A 17,798-nucleotide genomic window follows, 5' to 3' on the forward strand; every position below is an offset into this window, starting at 1 on the left:
CTGGGATTCCCAGAGGTTCTTTTCATTGAGAATTACTGAGCCCAGAGATAGTTCAGGAACCCTCCTTATCTCAGTGCTAGGATCTCGCAAAGCTAAATTTATCCCAAGTACAGACAGAAGATATTCCTTCCGGTCCCTCCTCCCTGTCCATTATCCTCATAAATCTCAGAATGTGCACATTTACAGCCCAGCGAGTTAGTGCACTTTAGTAGAAACCATGCTAATGAAAGATGTCAAATACCTTTGTGAAGATGTCCATAAAACTGCCACAATGTTGCCCATCAATTTTCACTCACAGCAGTGCAAGCTGAGTACAGTGCTGCCCTCCCAGTCCCACCAGCACCAGCTTGGTGCTGTCAGCAGGGCCATGGCCGTGTGTACGCAGCAGGAGAAGCTGGCTTTAAATGTGACAGGCATGACTCTTCTTACATTGATTTTGAAGGTGCTTTTCGCTAACTGACTTCAGTTAAACTCATCTTTTTTGCATCAGTGAGAGTAAATTGGGATCCAATCAAATCCTTTCTAAAACCTCTTCAGTGCTTTACCTAAGAAAAGAGTTATTGAGAACGAAGGTTCAGCCCTCCCAGATCTCTCATGGGGAGTAACTAGCAGCTCGTCCTTAGGGAACAAACATAAAATGACAAATATAGATCTTTTGCAATACCCTCTCAGCCTCAGATCTGAGTTGTATACAGTTATGATCAACACCTCCTCCTCTTTGTCTAAAGAGGAAAAAGAGAGAGAATGTAGAATTGTGTCTTTAGAACAATAAATTGAGATGATGCAGAGCAGCACACTTTTGATGTCAACATAGCTGGTGTTGGCACTGCCCTGTAATTTTTATAGCCATAAAGGGCAGGCAAGGATAACTGAAATCCTGGTGGAATTTGATTGCTTTTTAGCAAACCCAAAAAGACTTACCTGACAGAGTGGGGCACTGAAAAGATATTGTTCCACATGTATTGGTTTAAAGTTGGCCTGGTTTCTCAATTGTTGTCTTTGCACAGGTCTTGCTAATGCAGTGTTTAGTGGCCGAAGCAGTGCGATATTTTACAGAAGCAACGGAAAAATCAGCAGAGATCTCACCAATATCATATTTGGCTTTCGAACTAGGGACACTGACGTGATACTGCTGTATGCAGAGAAGGAGCCAGAGTTTGTTACCATCAGTATTCGCAACTCCAAATTACTCTTTCAATTGCAAAGTGGCAACAGCTTTTACAAGCTGAACCTCGCTAGTTCACTGCCCGTGAGCGATGGGAAATGGCATCAAGTGATAGTCTCTATGGTAGAACCCCTGTCCCAGTTCTCTAGGTGGCACATTGACATAGATAACAAGAAAGACACTGCAACTAGCACAACTGCAGCTGGAAGCCTCAACTTTTTAAGAGAAGAGACAGACATCTATGTGGCTGACAAGGCTTTTGACAGTCTGGATGGCCTGCGAGGATGTATGAGCACCATAGAAATCAGTGGCATTTATCTCTCATACTTCGAAAGTGCTGACATCCCTACTAAAAAACCTCAAGAGGAGCAGTTTCTCAAAATATCCGCAAACCCTGCTCTTACTGGCTGTTTCCAGGTAGATGCCTGCAGCTCAGATCCCTGTATGCATGAGGGGATATGTGAAGACTTCTATACTTCCTACCGTTGCGTATGTCCCCAAGGATGGACCGGCACCCATTGCGAAGTCAACATCGATGAATGCTCCTCAAACCCCTGCATTCATGGAAACTGCACTGACGGGATCACCTCTTATGATTGCAGTTGTGAACCTGGTTACACAGGGGTAAATTGTGAAGACGACATAGACGACTGCCGTGGCCACCAGTGTGCAAATGGGGCCACTTGCGTTGATGGGATTAATGGATATTCTTGCCTGTGTGCTGGTAACTTCACGGGAAAATTTTGCAGGTACTATAAACAAGGCAGATCCATATGATTTTGTCAGGTCTCTTCTGAAGGGTTATTACACACTGATGTCTCCATTTTAAATACAGATTTTATGCATCTATCTATATATTAATCATGGCTGCAGAGTTAATGTATAAAGAGTTTGCAGCACAGAAGGCTGTACAGATCAAGTAGATATGGACCAAAGCAGTGGAGAGCTGGCAGCTCAGGCAGAGACTGATGAGGCAAGGAGACAGGGAACAAGACACAGCTCTGCTGCCCAGCTCTGCTGCCAGCCTGGGTCCTACGAGCTCTCTGATTACAGGATCTGCCAGAGCTTGGAGATAGATGTGTTACATCTTTTTTAGAAAGAAAAATGTTTTAAGGGTTTTGAATCTCTAAAACGACACTTTATTAGAGCAATAGAGCTCTGGAACTATAGAGTAGAGAAATTCATAGTTGGTGATTAAGAGAAAATAACAATAGAAGGGCTTGTAAAGTTTTTCTCCCCACTCACAGTATCTTTGCTAGGTGGGTCTTTTCCTCCAAGCTTGCTCTCTCAGCCCTGCAGTCCTTGTGGCTGCAGGCACCATGCAGCCCAGTCTTTCCTTAACTTCTGAGACTACTCACGTGCCTGTTTCCTGTTCTTTTCAGACACTCTTCTCTAAAGACTGCAGGCTCTTTCCTATCCTCTCTCTCCTTTAATTGCCTTTCTCTGCACACTGTGAACTTCTCCCTTCTGAGCATGTCCCATTGCTCTCAGAGAAGGCAAAATCATTCTCCATCCTCCAGAGGACTCCAACAAATCCAGTCTGCTGTAGCCCAAAGGATACAAACAGACAATTGCCTTCATGCTCTCCAACCAGTCTTTTAGGCTATAATTATATGATTGTCAAATTTTGTTCACTTTTTTTGAGTAGTGAGGACATCCTGAGATTTGAAAATGCCTTATATTGCCCAATATGGGCTATCTTGTACACTAAGTCTCTCTTTTGAACTCTTCCGCTAAGCTGTCCAGGTATCACATAAAGCCACCTCAGAAACGTAGGTAGAGTGTTGTCCTTTTTTTTTTTTTTTTTTTTCCCAAGAAATAAATCACTAACTTCCCAGTAAACACTTGGAAAATTAAAACCAAATTCAGGAAATTAAAAAAGTTAAGCAAAATATGTTTTGTGAGTCTTAAACCTCAGTTCCTGCTGTCTTTCCTTTGGATGATACTCCAGCCAGGAACAGCATCACCCCCATGGTTCACTGGCTGCCTACCACGAACCATGAACACCCTGAGCGCCCCAGGCATCAGGCATGGGAATGCACACAGGCACAGGGTTTCCTTTCCAAAGAGGAAATCAAGGAGGCACTAAGAATGTGCAGCCCCTGAAACTGTGTGTTCATTTACGGGTAAAACATAATGCCTTTCCCCTTGGTATTGAATAGTATTTGCCCGCAGGAGCACTGCTCCCTTTATTTGGAGACTAAATTACTAGATTCTGCATTCAAATAACAAATTTGCAAGGTAGATCTAAGTATTTTCCACTAAAGCCGTGGACCAGACTCAGATGAAAAACTGAGAGTGCATGAGACATCCAGAAACAAGGAAAGTGTAAATAACTGCCATCGCCTTCTCATTTACCTAGATACAGAAGATTACCATACACAGTTTGTGGGAACGAAGAGAGAAACCTCACGTGTTTCAACTATGGCAACTGCACTGATCTCAGCGGCGAGTTGGCATGTGTGTGCCTGCCGGGATTTGCTGGAGAACGGTGAGATGCTTCACCCAGCGGATCTTTGCGGAGCAATTCTTCCAAAAGCTGGTCGAGAAGGGTCCAGAGGGTAACGGCCAAAGGGGTTTTGTCCTCCTGCAAGAAATACAGACAAAGCAGTTGTTTAAGTTCAGCAGTTCCTTGCTTCAGTGTCTTTGAGAGTTTGAAAGTATAGCAGTTTTACTTAGATAAAAATCACAAATTAATGCAGCAAGACTCAACCCAATATAGCACCATTAACTCCAGTGCAAGATATTATTTCTTAGACAGCATTGCACACTTACTTCTAGGTGCCCGTTTTTTGGCTTCCATGCCACTTTTGTATATGACAGCTAGAATGTTAGCTTTCCATAGGTGGAGACACATACACCCACATATCCTGCTCATATATAAAAATCAGCTCCAATACACTGACACATGAACATGCAAAATTGTTTTATTTTCACATGTATGTGTTGTGAATATACAATCTGTTCTTTCACAGGGATGGTATGAGATGAAATACCTGGTGGTATTTTAGCTCATTACTTTCTTACTGAATGCTGAAGCATGAAAACAGAGTTATTCTTTTTAAAAAAAAGTTAATAAATATTTTTTACGTGTTACAGTTTAGCCTGAAACAGAGCGGCCTTCCTCACAGTGAAATTTGTGTCTTGTTTTGTATTGTCGCAATTCACACTTACTGTTTGACAGTATTCTACAGACAATTCTGGAACAGGGATGCCTGACAGCCTCAGGGCATTAGGTGCTGTAGAAATGTAGGAAGACATCCCAGTCATAATACAGTCTGAACAGTTAAGGGTACCTTTTTGGATAGTGAGAAAGGAAATACCGTATGTGTTCTTAGTGAAAGCAGCATTATATAAGAGTATAATATCCAAAAGTTCAACAGGACCAAGCTATGCTGGCTCTGCAAACACAAAGAAGTTTTCAACACCAGGCATTTATTAGCTCAAAAACTTATTAACTCAATGATTTTGTGTAAGCAGTACAATAAGCTATAAAACATAGATGAAATGAAAATTTCTACCTGCTCAGTGCCCAGAGTAGTTGGCACATACATCTGCATTGTACTGTTTAACTCAGCAAGCAGGTCTGTGTACCATCTCACAATATTCAAAAAAAGGTAAAAAAATAAAATAAAATAAAAAAGTAAAAGCATATTCTTAGACACTTCTTTGGTGTGTGTATTTCTTGAGACTTCAAGGTAGAAGGGAAGTACTTTTTCCTTCTTCCTTCCCCTGCCAGTCAACCTGCTAACTACAGCTTTGGGAATGAGCCTTCCTTACATCCATCCCACTGGCTGGCAATAATCTCTATTTTATGGTTCCCATGATTCTAGTATTGAATGGCAGCCTTGTACCAAGTGTGCTGCGCTTTAACTGACTATCACAGCAAGGCATTCTTCTCCAATGTCTAAAATGGACTGTTTGTCCTCTTTTCCTCCAGACTGCCAAACCATAAACCAGTAGTACTTTATGCTTCCAGATCATAGTACAGCAAATGAGAAAATTTCACTCCTTTTTTTCAGAACAAATTCAAATATATCAGTTAATAAGAAAATGAAAACCAAACCCCTTTGTATATTTACGTATTAGATTGATGAAGCAGGCATTTTCCTTTAAGACAGTATTTCATCCCTCAGAAAGCCATTGATGGATAGATAGTATAGAGAAAATAGTATCTTTCTATGGCCATCAATGGACTTAGGATCACAAAAAAAAAAAGCCCAATGAACTTAATATATGAAAACGGAAAAGTGAAAATATTACTCTTCATAAAGGAGATAGTCGTCTCTTGAAAACAAATTTTTCATTCAGTTCATGCTTGGAGTTTCAAAATTACCTAAGAGAGTTAGGTGTTTAAGTATTCCTGAAGTTCAGTTGGATTCAGGTGCCTAATTCTCTGGAAGAGTTGGGGAGTTCAGGTTTTGGGTTTTTTTGTTTGTTTGTTGTTAGTTTTTTGTTGTTTGTTTTTTTTGCATAGGTAAGTTCATAGCTATACAATTTCTATACATTGGATAAATACTCTAATTTGGGGGTTTGAAGTATATGAATATAGTTTAGTATTGAAGGAAACTGTTGAAACATTTTTATAGATTAATAAAGAAAATCAGATAAAAGAGTTAAGTATAAAGAACTGCACTTCTCTGATGCAACAATGAAAATTTATCACATGGTTATGAATATGATTGAACAACGCAATCCCTTATAATTCAGTGGGAGTTTCTCACATTGATCTTCAAGAATAAAATTGATTTTTTATCTGGAAAAATTAGGATTAACCATTAGCATTATTCAAAAAAAGGGGCAAGGAATTAAAAAGGAACATTGTCATAGCAGAAAATCACCAAATCATTACTAGTTTTCAGATAATCTCACACATTCATCATTAATGTTCAATGGGTTGTCTTGACAAATTATGAGAACTCAAATTTCCTTTATCATCAGAGTTAATTCAAAAACATTTAACAATACATATTTAAGCTTGTAAAGCCCTGTTCTGCACCACAGATTTCAAATAGAGCATCCTCCTTTCTCTTCCTCCAAAAATTTCTGAATTAAAAATGTGCTGTTTGATGCATTTGATCCATGGTTTCAGATGCTCACTATTTGCAGTCTTTCCTCTAGGTGTGAAAAAGACATTGACGAGTGCAGCTCCGACCCATGTGTGAACGGAGGACTCTGCCAGAACCTACTCAACAAGTTCCACTGCCTCTGTGACGTGAACTATGCTGGAGACCGCTGTGAGATAGATGTAAGCGACCTCTCCTTTTTTGTCTCATTACTGTTGTGGCAGAATCTCTTTCAGCTTCTCTCCTATCTTATTCTGCGAATGGATGATGATCCAGCAGTTGAGTGGGGTGAACAGGAAGACTATTAGCAGTCTTTAGATTTTTGTATTTTGATGCAGCAGAAGATGCCTTGACCAAACAGCTTAGCAAAGCAATATGAACATCAGAGTTTTAAAAATTGTTTTATATTTCTTTGAATGATTTTCTATGAATCGCTTTGTACCTGGTTTAGCATTGAGTTTTAGAAAAAAAGCTAGGACCATAGCATTTCACTGCATACACACTGCCAGTGGGACACACCAACAGGCAATACATATTAACAAGTACTTGTAAGATATGCTGATGGTGGCATTCAAACCCTACTGCAATGAGTGGCAAAGATCCACTGCCTTCAGTTAGGCTAATTTCACCATTGAATCTTACAGATGGTCACTACCTTTCCATCACTTACTATGTGCATTGCTGTTCCTTTGGCAGTTTGCTCTCACGTATGTGAAATCATAGATGACATTTTTGTATTTCCCACCTTTCATACATATCCCAAAGTCTATTATTTTTCTGAATACCATTCAGTGCATAATTGTAGCAACACTTATGTTATTAAAAAGGCTACTCCTATTTTCAGGAAAGAAAAACACAAAAACAAACATTTTTTTGCATATTTATGGAAAATACCATGATTCATCCCTGGGATATGTCACATATTCCTGTCTCAAGCATCTGCCTTAGTATGAAAACTAAAGAACAATTTACTTATAGTAATTGTATTACATGAGGATAATTTCTTTGCTGTCTTTATCATACCAGAAAAGTGATTGGAGTAATTTTCTTTATAGTCTCTTATAAAAAAAAAAAAAAAAAGGCAAAAAGTTCCTTTCCTCTTTGTAAGCAAACACAAGATGGGAATGCATGTTCCAGCACTGGGCATGAAATTAATGTAGCAGTGTCAGAAACAAAGCTGTGTATTGTATCAGATGTAGGGCTTAGTTATCTTTCTTACTGGGAAACACATGTAATACCGTGAATTATATGATGCAGGCTAAAACAACAAAATCAAAACCAAACTGCATTTTTGAATTATTTTTTCAAGAAAAATACAAATTTGGAATATTTTAATTTTTACTCCAGATAATGTAATCGAACTTACAATGTCAGAGGAAAACCTTGGGTTTTTAAAAAAATTAAATCAATATTTCTGTCTAAAATGTTTGCATTGTGGTTTAAAATGTCAAATTAAGACAAAACAAAATGAAAACGTTCACCTTGCTTTTAGTTAAAATGTCAATTTTCCTTTATGTGGACAAATTTGAAGTAATAGCCAAAGTATTATGTTGGAAATTTTATTCCAAACTGTAGTTTTCATTTCATCCTGGCTAAAAATGTTACTTGGTTCAGTATTATTGAAATGAAAAATTTAAACACCATGACAAATAATTTGAAAATGAAAACTATCATATCATTTCAGAATGATAACTAGAAGCAAAGAAATTAGAAATTTTGAAAGTTTTAATAAAAAACCTGATTCTACTAACCACAGCTGTTCAAAACCAAGTTGTTTAAAAAAAAAAAAAATAAAAAAAACACAATAGTTTTGGGTTTTTTTCTCACTGAAATTAGTTCAGCTCCCACATAAGTAAATCGAACTGTTATGTACTTTATAGATTACGGATACACTATAATAATGAAAAATTTAATCCTGATGTTACTGTTGAAGAAAGCTAGAAAGTGATACATGTAATAAGAGTATGTCTGACATACTATAGCTATATGCATAGTATGAAAAGCAAAGAATATATCTGTATAGAGATTCCAAAACACTTTCTCTTCAATATTAGAAACTTGGTATTAGAGTGTACATACAATATTACAGGTTTTATATGGATTTACAGGAATATGCAAGTTATTGATCTAGAATATATTAGCAGAGCATCTGTTCAGTCTTTCTTTTTTGAGTTCACGCCTGTAATTGAATTCTTTCCTTCCTCTAATGCCTTGTCATCATGAAACATCCCCTGACTTCAGAAACGCTGCTCCTTTCCTCTTTGTACTTCTGTATTCTCAACTCCATTGTGCACATGGACATAACTTTCCTACCTTTATACACAAAATAAACCTTCTGCCTTTGTTTCTTTATGTCTACTCATTTTCTGCTAATGACTCTGTTCATTTGCTTTAAGTGTGCCATGTTTTCTGAACATTTGCACTTTATGCCACACAAAGACTAAGGTTGTACCTTCCCTGTGTCTCCTCTGGGAGCACCGACAGTGCAGGGCCAGGCTGGTGCTTCCCAATGGAGTGGGTCAGCTGCTCGAACCACTTCAGCTGGGATACAGAGTGACCCATCAAGGGTGATTAGCTCCACTGGGTAGCTCTCGCTACCTTGCAGAGCACAGCTAAACAAACAAGCCCCTAGACCAACGGTTCAGAGGAAGGGATTTTGTCCACATGGCTTAAAGTGACTCTCATTACTTGGTTCCTCTTCACGTACTGTCAACACTTACAAAACTGTTGAGCGTTACAAGGTCTCCGTTAACATTTTGATGGGTCATCCCTTTCCATTGAGCTCTCATAGCCCATAGGCTGGACGAGTCCCGTGTACAGGTCTTCCAACACACCCAGTGGAGAATAGCCTTCATATTTCTAGTTTAAAAGGTTAGAAAATAAGAAACAAATGCCAGGTTAAGTAACAATTCTCTTGCATGTATATATATATATTTAAAAGAAATGCAAGTGTAGGACATTTAAAGGGAAACAGCTATAGAAGCAAACATGAAAAAACAGCTGGATTAATAATGACACTAAGCACTATTTTTTTTGTAAGTACATTCGATTGCTAAGATTTTTTAGAATTTGAGTGGTTGAAAAGGCCATTATTCATGTTTAAGATTAAGACATAACAGTAAGATCTTCATACATCTCCAGTTTTGCAATTTTATTGCAAATCTTTCAATATTTGATTTTTTTTTTAATTTAGAACACAAACTCACAGATGAGTTCACGCTTTTGTGAGAATCTCAGAATTCATAAAAAAACAAACAGACCAAAACAAAATCATACCATTTTGGGTATTGAGAAGAGCTTGAAAAAACAGTCTCAGTTTTTTCAGAATTAGAGAAGGGATATCAGACACATAAACGAAAGAAAGCAAACAAGCAAGGTCATGATTTTTGGAGGCATGGCTTGTGATGATGAATACTGATATTATCTGTAATGGATCTCCCTATATTTTGATACTAAGAATCAAACCGTTTTTCAGACACCACTGACTGTCATTCAGAAATATGGGTAATGAGAAGTACCAGTGTTTGGGCTTGAGGAAGAAGTAAGATTTCTGAAAAGAAGGGAAAGACAGCAGTGATGGAGGTACTGGAAGAAAGAGCAAAGGGATTTGCACCAGCTGTGAAATGAATGAAAGGGTGTTCTTTAATGTGTTTGGCAAACACATGAGAGGTATTTCACCAGAGAAGCAGACACAGGGAATGACAGAGTTGCTTTATTGACAATAGCTCCTGCTTCTGATCCTTAAAAAGCAGGCTCTGACTAACCCTCCTCTGCAGGTGCTCTAATACAATTCAGACTCTGACAGTAGTATCCTATCACAATTTTAACTACAAAGAGCCCATGTGTTTGTGAATTGGAAAATATCCTTGATGTTGTATGCTTACTTGAATTCTCCTGCTTCCAGAACATTTAATTTTTAAGAAACTAGATCCAATACTCAATTTACTCAGTGCATGTGACTACAGTATGTTAGTGAAACTAAAAATAGGAAAAAATCTGCTTCAAACTCACAGTGATTAAATCAGGTTTCATTCTTTCACTGCAAATATTGTTTCCTGGCTTGATGCCCAAAAGTTCAGCCAAGGGAGCACTTGTGTCTATCAACTTTTAGCACTTGAACTTACATTTTTTAATCTGGAGTTAATAATTCTCCCTAAAAAAAAAAAAAAATCAAAAAAAAAGGAAACTTTTTGCAATGAAAAATTTCTCAAAATTTCTACTTCAGGAACCATAAACCCTGGTTCTAAGAACTATAGCCTTAAAAAAGCTACAACAAACCTCCAGCCAGTCTTCTTTCTGTGTTACTTAGATTACTATTATCTGAAATAGATCTCTAGAGAGTTAAAAAAAGCAGTTTGGTTGTTCATTTTACTTTGTGTTTCAAAAATGCCCTAAGGCCCCATTAGCCTCAAGAGCACATCCTGCTAGTGCTGCATTCTGCTTGTGCCAGCAAAAGGCAGACGTGTCCCTGTACCAACTGGCAAAGGGCTCAGTCTGTTCTTTGAAATTGTTTCCTGAACATTATCATAAGCTGTGTCTTTGGGACAGCACTTCCTCACAAAGCATATTCTCTCCTATTGTACATGTGAATATACATGAAACTTGAAAGTGGTGGTGGATTTCCTGTCCCAGAATTAAAGTTTTGCTCAATTTATCTCCTGCTATGTGCTCTGGTGTGCACCATTGTTGCTTTCATATCCTCTTCCAGCTGGTACCATTTTGTCCTCCTGGGCGCAAGGACAAGCATCATGCACTGGAGGTTATGACTCATATTTAACGTTATTAAAAATACACTGATAAGCATGTAAGATATGTTCAATATTGAATCTAAATTCAATAAAATTCTCTCAGGCTTCCATAGCACAGACACACAGAATTTTGATTGAATCTGCTCTACAGCGATTAGCTAATGTATTCATTAACTGCAAGGGTTAGTAATATGAACGTAGCAAATGATACTTAATTACAATAATTAATGCCTGGTGATCCATGAATAATGCATTCCATAGCTATTTACATATTCATACTTATGAGGCTATTAATGGATAATTATCATTTGACTAAAAGATGTGAACATCAGCAATGTAACGATACCATTTTCCCTCAATCTCACTATGGCTTTACCTGTTTGTCTTGCTCATGTATACCTCTATCTTGCCATTATACAGAGAAATATAAACAATATTTTGTTTTCAAGACCTATAGAGCACTATAGTGGCAAATACAGCCATGCAAGTTAGTCTTCTTACAGCAACACTTCTGAGCCAGTACTTTCATCAGTCTATGTATTGAGGTTGCAAAACAATTCAGGATATTGTTTGAAAAGAAAAAAACAATGTTTCACCTCCTCTTTCCACCAGAAAAATTCTTAAATATTAGGAGGTGGAGTGCAAGAGCAGCATTAGCATTCCGCTTCTTCAAATGCAAAAAACATTAAAAACATCCCCAAGGAGAAATTTACACACTTGTAAGGGAAAGTATTTGGTGAAAGAGCTTTGTTCTCTTTGTTATCAGTATAGATTTGTTCATGTCCTGAATTTACACTCTTTCCTACTGCAGATGGTTAGGACACTTCCATACTTCAAAGTTTGTTCATTAGTGAAACTAAGGTAGCAATATTGTCAACACCTTCAATCTGAACAAATGATTCTGCCCTAGATGGCTGGTATTAAGGCTCCAGATTTCAGCCTCCATGAAAGCAGTAAGTTGCTAGCCCTCCCAAGCTTGGAGAAGAATGTAAGAGCCATAGAAGGGCAAAAATACAACATAGAATTTTTATAAAACATTTTTATATTCAAATATGATTATTTTAAGGCAATATAATAATTTTTCTTCTTAGTCTAAGGTTGAATGCTCAGTGTTGACAACACTAAGACAATAATTGTCAGCTGCCAGCCTCAGGAGTGTGGTAAAATGAAGAAGTAAAGCTGGGTAAGTCAACTGAAACTGAGAAGTGCTACCACCCTGATTTTCAGACAAGACGCTCACCTCCTGCTCCTCCACAGCAGCAGCTGAGGAGCTGTGGGTGCTCTGGGTCACTGAAAAGCTTATCTCAGCTGTCATAACCCACAGAGAGTGAAGAGAGGGGCTCACCACACGTGAAAGTCAGCTCCAGGTTCCCCTCATATGGTGTGGTTGAACAACCTGTGACTCCAGGCAGCAAGATTGGGTCAAGCCATTGGGAAGCATCAGATTGATGTCTTAGTAAGTGAGTACATTTGTATCTACTGTGGCTTTTGTCTTCTCCAGTGCTCTTGCAACCTGTTGAGAAAGACTAGTGTGTACAGGAAAATATTTTCAAAATTAAACCATTTTTCTGAAATTCCTGTCCTGTGCAGCTACCTCCACTGTGTTTGAGGTCCTTGCCTCACAGCAATATAACCACATGAAATCAGAGATATTTAAAACCACTCATTTACATGCTCTAAAAACATACTGAAGCCTGTGGTACTTGAGGACCAAAGGAGAGAGGACTGAACCCCTGTTCAGAAGTGATGCCCTCAGCCTCCTGCAACCACGGTCAGTGTAGCCAGCCCATGACACATTCCTGCTGGCTTGCTTTGCCAAGCAGGGAGCAAGCCATGGGTTAGGATAACTGTCAATGAGCAGAAGCCAATTCTCACCTATCAGCTTTCCTGATGCTCCTAAGATCTAGACAGGGAGCAGACTGCAGGAAGGAAATAAGCAGTCTGGTCTATATAACCTACATTCTGTAAGGCTGCTGCTGGAAGCACAAAGGGTACTCCCTGGTAGTTCTGATTTATTCTCTGTAGTACCTTACTTCGAGGAAACCCTCATCATGTCAACTATATGGAGAAAAGGAGCATACAGCACAGGTAAACTTGTTACAGTTTGATGTAGGTTATTGAAATTATATTATTTCATGGATGGAAGTAAGTTTTTACTATTTTTATGAGCCTAGCAGAGTCAGCGTAACTGAGCGGGAAAAAGCTGGAATTTATTTGTTTTCATGTCATTCGCACGGCTGTAGATCACCAAACATGGCAGAATCGTTACCACTGATGGTAGGAGCCAGAGAGACCCCAGCTTTATTCCCGTGCCAGGTCAAATGGGGGGTAAGAAGAAACATCTTTAGATTTGTAAAATGAGCAGCTCTGCTCTGGAATTCATTGGAAATGTCACAATGCCATTTGTACAGTAGTTTTTCAGAGCAGAACTGCCCCTTGATTTCCTTTGCTATTTTCTATTAGTCTGTATTTAAAACACAGGATTTAACTAAAACTTCTAAAAGGATATTGCAAGAAACACAGTTAATATGTGTCATAACATAAGGTACAGAAAGATTAGGATGCAAAGCCAATAAGGTTATCTGATGTGTCTTAGCTGGGAAAGACAGGAAAGCTCCTCACAAGGCCAGCATTACTGCATGCATCAGTGAAAAGCAGTTGAATATTTAATGTGCATGGTAAACATAAGCAGAAAAGGGAGCCCAGATGACATGTGACAGCAAAACGCTCTGCAGTATAGGAATCAGCTCAAGCACGGTATTCACATAACACATTTAGTATTCAAACTAACACATTTTGTCTGTACACCATCCTTTATGTTGCAATGCCATTGTTTTCCTTTTTCTCACCTTCTGATGTTTTCCCTGTAGACTCACATTCACATCACATGGGCATTTACTTCAGTCATTGCTCACTTTATAACACGTTCATGCACTCCATGTCTGCATTGTTCAGATACTAAATTTTACATCTTTTTTCTCATATGGTTCATGAGACTTCATGTTCTTTTCTCTTTTACTTATTTTTTTCTATCTTCAAATAGCACAACAGGCTTAGTACTGAGGGAAGGTGTTCTGAAAGTTGCTTTAAGACAATTAACTCATAAATATAAAAAATAATACCTTTTTTTACTTTTTTTTTTTTGTTTTGTAAGAGCAGGAACAAATACTTCTGTCCTCCAGTTATCTCTGTAAATAAAAAGTGTAACTCTGATCTCATCCTAAGGACTATCCAAGCACAAAAAAAAATTTTTGGTAATTCTGGTATTTCTGGCTATTGCTATGATCTAATGCTGAAACTTTGCATATTTGCATTTATTTTGTTTCTTAAAGTACAACTGATGAGAAAATTACCTTTCTCCAAGTATTGAAAAGTCTTTTGTTTGCATTTTGGTGTCAGTTTTCCACTGAAAATGGAAATGAAGTTATGTTCAGTGGTAAGTTTTTGAAACTTTGTTTTTTAAAAAAATAGGGATATTTATTAGAGAATAGCAAAACAGGAGTGATATCCCAACAGCAGGCATTAGTCACCTAGGGGTTCCACTTTCACCCAGTAAGATGCTTTTTATTCACTTACCAGCTTGACTGAATACTGACTGAAACCAGACCATAAATATGTTTTAAATCCATACATTTCAAATAACCTAATTGACCAAAGGTTTCTAAACAAAAGAAAACTCCAACCTCACTTTCAAGCTGAAAAATATAGTTTGGGCTTTCACCTGAGGGAAAAGGAGGAAGAGGAGGAAGAGGAGGAAGAGGAGGAAGAGGAGGAAGAGGAGGAAGAGGAGGAAGAGGAGGAAGAGGAGGAAGAGGAGGAAGAGGAGGAAGAGGAGGAAGAGGAGGAAGAGAAAAAAAAAAGGAAAAGGAAAAGAAGAAACTGGGCAGAAGTTAAGGAGTTCACATTGGAAAAGATAACTTGTATCAAGTGCATGGCACCAGCACTCTCTCAGGATTCAATGTTTGTCCTTGTCGCTAAAATTAACAGAACAGAAACTGGGTGTGAGGATTTACATGGAATTTATTGACAGATCAGGACCAATGTGGCCTCAGAGGAAGCTCGTTCACCACCATTGCAATTAGAAAGAACAGAGTTAGCCACGCCTTAGATGTGTTTATATATATAAAGGATGCCAGATAAGGGTAACTATGGAGATTTCCCAGGTATTACTGATTAAGCCAATCTAACCACATTATTCAAGTGCCTGAACAAGAATCATGGTCCTCAATTCCAACCACTACTTTATTTAGACAGTGACAGTGCTATAGCTCCTGAATGCTGTGGACATAATAGCTCAGCATAACCAATGCATCTTGTAGGTTAGTGTCAATGTCTCAGGAACTAATCATATGCTTAAGATTATTATCAAAGTTCCATGAAATTATGTTGTTTCCCGATAAAACAGGGCTGCCTACGTATCTCTTGAAGAACTCTGCCTGTAGAGTACATTCTTATGCAGGGTATTTTTCATTTCTTGTTATGAAATTCCATTCCTAATAATGTCTGAAAAACCTTTGCATACTTTACTAAGCCTATAGAATATTTTTCCACTAAAAAGTAATAAAAAGAATTCCTTTTCTTGAGGATCTGAAAAATAGTTTGGTTTCAAATGATCAGGAACACTTATCTGTTTTGATACACAGAACCACTTAAATGAGAGGCAGAGCTTGTTATCTGAGCTTTGTACCAAACCAACTGTGCAGCAAATACAACAGTCCTTAAATTTATTCAGACAATATTTGCTAGAAAAGATTATTCACTTTTCAATAAGAATAAGAGCATTGAAAAAAAAAAAAAAAAAAAAGTGATACTGCTGTAATTCAGTGGAAAGGACAGGAAAATCAGCAGCTTTACAAACCTTTGTAATTGTTTAATACTAGCAGATTTTGCACCACTGCAGACAACTTTGGTTGGGCCCTGTGAAATTCTAGGGTAGGGATTTTGGAGATTCTCAAGCACATAAATAGTTTGAGGTCTAATTTATACATTACTGAAATAAACAGAAAGGTTTCTCTTTATTGCCAGTGGGTACTGGACTGGGATCTTGGGTACTGGACCTAAACTTGCTATGCCAGTAGCTCTTCAGAGTGTAACTCACAGAAACTAGATCAGAGCCAGGAAAATTTCATTTGGTCATTATTTTAAGTGAATACTTGTTGCACATCTGTAAGGTATAGAAGTGTTATTATTTTGTCCTTTACTAGGAACTGAAGAGAGAGAGACCAAAAATCTATGCTAAAGCGTAAATAAACCTGCTGCTGTGTTTGAAACAGTGAAGTTCTCTAGATGGAGCTCGCATGGAAGCAATATTTTCCTTCAATACCCAGCTACTCCCCCTCCCCTGAAGAAGCACTCAGGCCTGACGCACAGGCTGGTCGGAGGGTAACTGGCCTGGACACAGAACCCTGAAACAACATCTTTGACTTTGATAAAGTTTTGAGTTGAAAATCCCTAGCTCGTGATCGCTATTTTCATCCTCTCCCAAAACCACCGATGAAAGAGGAAGCCAAAGTATTTTCCCAGAAGAAAATGCTAGTGTATGACACTTCTGCCAAAATTATATACAACTTGATTGACTTCATGGCTACCTTCCTGATCTTGAAATAACTATGGATTGGAAATATTTTAAGGAAGCATGCAAGTATCAATCAGAAGAGTTACTTGGAGCCATAGAGAAGCATCTTGGAAATCACTGATTAAATTATTAGTTGAATTAAATAGTCTATTTGTGGTATAAAAAGTAAAGACTGCAGATAAGCAAAGCTTCAGGTCTGTAGGACTTCAGAATGGGATTACGGCAGAGGATGAACTATCTCCCAGACCTTGCCAGTTTTCATTCCCAGTGGGAGTGTCCGAGCCTGGGCAGGGCTGCCCTGCCCTGGTATGACTGCTAGGGACTGATCGCAGGTATTTGTGCAGGCAATGTTTAGGCAGTATGAAGAGATTATATTCAATTACCATTTCCACCTTGGGTTGCCTAACTGGTCATAAGCTAGTTGTGTCTCTATTTCATGCTTCAGTTCACTCTCTGACAGAAGGATATTGGCCTGCTTTAAAGGGGATCTCCAAACTGAAAGCTACTATTTAAAAAATAAGGCATCAAGGGTGGAGTTGAGAAGAAAGAACCACTTAGGTTGCCTGTTCATCAGAGGACAATTCTGGTATCCGAGAAAGGCAGAATCAAAAGGAGGGGTGTATCAGAAATAGATTACATCTGCAGATAATGGTGTATTTTGACCTGACTTCACACACTGTAGAATGCTACTTTCACCCTGTATTGAGGAGTCCCCAGATCTAAATTAATCATCTGGCTAGAAACAGAGTTGAGCTGCACTCGTAGTCAAGATACCTTGCCTTGGAGCACCAGAGATAAATTCAGTGAGTTGAGCCAGTAGATTTCTTTCCTATGTCTAAGAAGTATGATCTTCAAGAAAATCTTCTGAAAGCGTAGGAAATCTTCTTAAAATAAAGACATTGACAAGGCTGCCATTAATTCCTAACATGTGAGAATAAATCTCTGTGATCTGAAGTACAATGTATTTTCTTTTAGTTATCTTTAGGTGGCAGTAAGGTAAAAGCATGGAGTAGAAAGTTAAGAGAAATCTCTAATGCATTTTTAGAGACCATTACTCACGTACTGCGCTAACTAGAACATAGAAAGTCACTTCATAAACCACTTGCATCTTCAGCAGATATCCAAAAAGCAATTATTAGAGCTGGCTTCATCCAGTTCACATTCAGATGCAAACCCATTGAATGCCAGGAGATATTATGTTAGGTATGCAGTACTTGATCCAATAATCCCTGAGGATGGAGGTA

General features: G+C 38.3%; 1 protein-coding gene across 1 annotated transcript in view; it reads left to right on the forward strand.

The window, feature by feature from the left end:
- Positions 1-17,798, forward strand: part of CRB1 (crumbs cell polarity complex component 1) — a 104,018-nt gene that overhangs the window by 75,358 nt on the left and 10,862 nt on the right. Inside the window, exons 9-11 of the mRNA XM_086617603.1 lie at positions 1,008-1,914; positions 3,528-3,656; positions 6,287-6,413. Coding sequence (XP_086473729.1) covers positions 1,008-1,914; positions 3,528-3,656; positions 6,287-6,413 — 1,163 coding nt within the window. The remainder of the gene's footprint in view (positions 1-1,007; positions 1,915-3,527; positions 3,657-6,286; positions 6,414-17,798) is intronic.

This window comes from Tauraco erythrolophus, chromosome 10 (genome assembly GCF_009769465.1).
Source record: "Tauraco erythrolophus isolate bTauEry1 chromosome 10, bTauEry1.pri, whole genome shotgun sequence".
Taxonomy (NCBI): Eukaryota; Metazoa; Chordata; class Aves; order Musophagiformes; family Musophagidae; genus Tauraco; species Tauraco erythrolophus.